Source organism: Tarenaya hassleriana, unplaced genomic scaffold (genome assembly GCF_000463585.1).
Source record: "Tarenaya hassleriana unplaced genomic scaffold, ASM46358v1 Cleome619, whole genome shotgun sequence".
Taxonomy (NCBI): domain Eukaryota; kingdom Viridiplantae; phylum Streptophyta; class Magnoliopsida; order Brassicales; family Cleomaceae; genus Tarenaya; species Tarenaya hassleriana.
This window is the reverse complement of record NW_010968701.1, coordinates 25237-29496: the sequence shown is the minus strand read 5'-3', so window position 1 is coordinate 29496 and position 4260 is coordinate 25237. Positions and strand designations below refer to the sequence as shown.

The following is a 4260-nucleotide window of genomic DNA, read 5'->3' as shown; positions in this document are numbered from 1 at the left end:
CACACTTCGAAAACGTCTTGTAATCCTACTGAGCTGCTCATTTATGTCTTGCACTCTGTAATCAACAACCACTCTCTTGTACATTAAAGTTTTTCATTAATGCAATTTACCTTTAACAAAAAAAATAAATAAATAAATAAATATCAAAGCCATATATTTAGTAATAGATCATCAAAAAATAATATTATTCTTTCATATATTCATCTCTCATTATTTCTCTCGGCTCTCCTACACTTAGAGTACGAGTTCTTCTTCTCATTCACATTTCTTCTTGATCAAAATACTTTGTCTTGTCTATATCATTTAAGCTCTCGGTCTTAGCTCATTATTTTGTCTAAATCCGTTCTTTGTCCTAAACTAATCACAAACACGATAGTTTTCTATATGGTGTCTATTGCAAGGCTAAAATGTTTGTGAATGATTTTTTTTTGTTTTCCTTCGCAAATTCGCAAATTCAAGGGTTAAAATACCATAAAATGTCCTCCTACGGCTGTGATATGGAAACCTATGTAAGGGAGAGAGAGTATAGTTTTTTTCTTTGATTTCGATGGCTGGAATTCCGAAGGAGAACCCGATGAAGAAACATAATTTTATGAACATTTTGATACCCTTGATAATGAAAAACTCAAAGAGAAGATGAGAAAGAGGCTGAGCAAGAAGAAGGAGAAAGAAAAAACGAGATAGAAACCTTGGACGAGAGTGAGCATAACTTAGACATGTGAAGAATCAATGCATGACCAAAAGAAGAACAATAAATGAAGTCAAGACTTACCATATATAAGTCGAATTCCAAGAAACAACATACAAGGAAAGTTGGTTGTATTGACTACCAATCGTCTAAGAATCTTCAGCAAAGGAAACAACATAATATCACTAATCAAATCATCAATTAATCTATAGCTAAACGTTGGTGAAAAAGTTAACGAATACGCACTCTTCAACAATCCACTGATTCTATTCGCTTGTAAAGATCGTGAATTACAACTCTTTTTCGTTCGGGCTTAATCCAACCCACGAACACAGCTCTCCCTGAGTTTGTTCCCCTTTTACAACGTGAATTCTATCAGAAAAACGCATCCCAAGTGTTTCCACACTCCCCTGAAAGGTTCACCACAATTATGATTTTGGGGCTCCCCCTCAGTTGCAACTCACTTTCTCTCAAGTATCACTCACTAGAACAAAAACTCTCTTAGAAAATAATAAACTCTCTCAAGTTCTCTATCTTTGTACGTATCTTCTTTATGCTCCAGACTCTTCCTTTTATAGATGTCCAGACGTGCTTCAGATCTGATCTTTTGAGATTTAATTTAATCTTTGCGTAGATCCTCTTCATATATATCCATATCTCTTTTGTATTTATCTCTTCCCAAATCTTTTATCTCCAAGGAATTTGACTCAACTTCAACTTCCTGATTTGATTTTATCTCTTCATAATTTGATTTTATCTCAATAATCTTCTGGAATCTTCAACACAAATCAAATCTTTTCTGCACTTTTAGTTAAACACAAACACTAGCCACTTCAACCTTAACAATCTCCCCCTTTTTGACTTTCTACTCATACACAAACAAACGTTAGAAAATAAACTCTGTCCGTTGCTCGGTGTACTTCACTTGTCATCAGAAGTCCTTGATCCATATCTCCCCCTCTGTGTATGAGTTGAAATTCAAAACATTCTAGAGCAAGTTTCATATCACACACTTACCCGAGTTCAAGCAATCAAATCATACGTTAAACTACTCAGGATCACCTGACGCATTGTGAAGGGCCATCTTCAATATCTTCTCCCCTTTTGTGTGTGAGTAAAAACACAAAATGTCGAGTTTCCTTTTCTATAGGTTAGTTTCAAGAGAGAGACAAAATCAAACAGAATAGGCGAAAACAGAAAAATGTAGCACCGTTTTCAAGGGAGTAACTTGCAAGATACACTTCAGATTTTTCAGCTCCCATATTCACCCACATAGCTTATCCGACTTTGCTTAACCAACTCAAGATAAACTGATCACATTTTTACAAAAATAATAAAACCCCTTTTTTAAAAAAAAAATAAACCAGATTTTTCAAGAGTCACCTGTCAGGGTCTTCTGACAATCTATGAAGGAGCAGTCATCTATTCAGAACAGAAATATTGAGCAATTATTTGAACTTTTAGGACGTTGAAATCAAAGAGAATAGCTTACCATTTAAGTCCAGGCTATTCGTTTTTCCCTTTTTCTCTTTTTTTTTTCTTCCTCCCCCTGAGTGTTTTTCTTTTTTCTTTTCCTTTTTTAAAAAAATTTGAAGAACTTATCGGGAGACAATTATATGGAAAACATGGTATACTCTTGTAAAATATAATTCTTACAGAGGAGTATGAAAAGATCTTTAACCTTTTCTGTCCTTAGACCATCGTTTAACTATCTCAATTCACAACTTAGATCCGAGTCACTGTAAACATAATCCACTCATATCAACCAAATTAGTTGATAGTGGAGTATCAATTAACTGCAACTTTTCTTATTCGTCCTAGTGAGTGGTACCTACCAAAGACTAAGGGAACCCTAACTCCAGTACTCTGAAATTTTTTTTTTATTGTTCCCCATCACCTACAGATTTCTGCAAACATATGAATCTGTTCATATCAAGTGGTTTTGTAAAGAGATAAGCCAGTTGATGTTCTGTGGGAACATACTCAATCACGAGGTGTTTCTTTTCAACTTGTTCCCTAAAACAATTCGTCCAATTGAATAAACCATCAACACATACGAATTCATACCTCTTTCCACTGGTGCTCTCGGTTTGTATTTCATTTATCCTCCTGTGTTGAACTCGAGTTTATCGACATGACTAGGGTACAATTTTCTCTTCGTGAATGAGCTTTGTCATTCTGTGAACAGCCCCTGACTTGTCAGTAGTGGATACTTTGAAGCACTTTGGCTGATTCTTGTTCTTTCCTGTCCAAGCATAACAGTTGTTTGTTGTTCATTTACCTGTCAACACACACTTATCTTTTTAATTAGTCACATAGCACGCATCATGAGTGAATCTTACCTTCATGCCATTGTCACAAAGTTGACTAATGCTAACCAAATTTGCCTTAAGTCCCTACACAACAGTCACGTTAGTGAGATTTGGCATTGCTTCAATACTGAGACAACCTTTTCCTACCATCTTTTCCTTCTTTCCATCACCAAATGTCACGTCGTCTCCTTTCTTATCACTGACAAAATTTGACAGCAATTCCTTCTTTCCTGTCATATGCCTTGAACAACCACTATCAAGGTACCATATGTTATCATGGTTACTTTGCTCAGAGGTCAATGCCATATTACAGTTAAGAGCATCCTTCCTTACCCAAATCTGTTTCATAGTAAAAGGATAGTGATTATACTTACCTCTATCCCGAGTGGCTTTTAGATGATGGTAATGAGCTCGAATATGACCCTTTTTACCATAGAAAAAACAATTTTGTCTCTCTTGGTATGTTTTCCTTGACTGAAAGTTAGGTTTGTAGTGCCTCGTATGGAAGTCAGGTTTAGAGTGAGGGTCCCTTCGGATTTTGTCAGGTACTTCTTCGCCCACTATTCCTCCTGACACAAACTTACCTTGGTTCTTGCTTTGCTCGCCCACGTATCCAAGTCCTGTATGTCCAGGATCATGTCTGCCCACGCCGAGCAGAAAGTCCAACTTCTCTATTCCACTTCCAAGCATTCGTACATTCTTCTTTGTTTCTTCTAGTTGTCGTTTCAAGTGAGTGATCTCCTCTTCTTTTAGCACTATTTCGGTCTTTGCTTCTTTTAGTTGCAACTCCAATTCCTTCTTCTCCTTGACCAGTCTCATGTTAATCTCATAGATCTTCATTGTCTCATTGTAGAGTTCGTTCACATCTACCTTTTCATTGTCAGATTCTTCATCTATGATCCCAATGAATGCACATAAATTTGGCAACTCTTCCTCTTCCTCTTCTTCAAATTTCATCTCAGACTTGTCATGATTGATAATGAATTTCCCGTTGCTCGGTGTACTTCACTTGTCATCAGAAGTCCTTGATCCATATCTCCCCCTCTGTGTCTCCTATATTAGAGCACGAAATTGTAAGCTTGGGAATCATCTTTGAATCAAAAATCTAAGTATTTTCTTGAATTCTCTTGGTTTGTCCGAGGTTTACATTGCTTGGTGTGTCCGAGCTTCTCTTGATGTGTCCGAGAGCATACTATCTGTTTTCTCTTCATTTCTTCTGTAATTTTCGACCCTAAATCTTAGAGTGAGTGTCCTAGGACC

The 4260-nt window shown here is 36.5% G+C and overlaps 1 protein-coding gene across 2 annotated transcripts; it reads right to left on the bottom strand.

Moving 5' to 3' along the window:
* Nucleotides 1-2464: 2464 nt before the first annotated feature.
* LOC104799880 lies at nucleotides 2465-3966 on the bottom strand. Of its 2 annotated transcripts, XR_769640.2 has the most exons (4): nucleotides 3148-3966; nucleotides 3031-3084; nucleotides 2756-2933; nucleotides 2465-2595 (listed from the first exon to the last, which is right to left on the bottom strand). XR_769640.2 is itself a non-coding variant. In XM_010522559.2 (3 exons), the coding sequence occupies exons 1-3, from the start codon at nucleotides 3955-3957 to the stop codon at nucleotides 2862-2864; spliced, it is 936 nt and encodes a 311-aa protein (XP_010520861.1). In that variant the 5' UTR covers nucleotides 3958-3966; the 3' UTR covers nucleotides 2465-2861. The 2 variants fall into 2 exon arrangements, 1 of the variants encoding a protein (XP_010520861.1); XM_010522559.2 differs by having other exon boundaries at nucleotides 2465-2933.
* Nucleotides 3967-4260: the final 294 nt, after the last annotated feature.

What these genes read in the sequence shown, in the direction of transcription:
- LOC104799880 (XM_010522559.2), bottom strand. Translation starts at nt 3,957, where the DNA reads ATGAAATTTGAAGAAGAGGAAGAGGAAGAGTTGCCAAATTTATGTGCA. An exon ending in ATGGAAAGAAGGAAAAGATG is followed by an intron (nt 3,085 to 3,147) that starts GTAGGAAAAGGT and finishes ACTGTTGTGTAG; the next exon opens with GGACTTAAGGCAAATTTGGT. An exon ending in TTTGTGACAATGGCATGAAG is followed by an intron (nt 2,934 to 3,030) that starts GTAAGATTCACT and finishes ATGCTTGGACAG; the next exon opens with GAAAGAACAAGAATCAGCCA.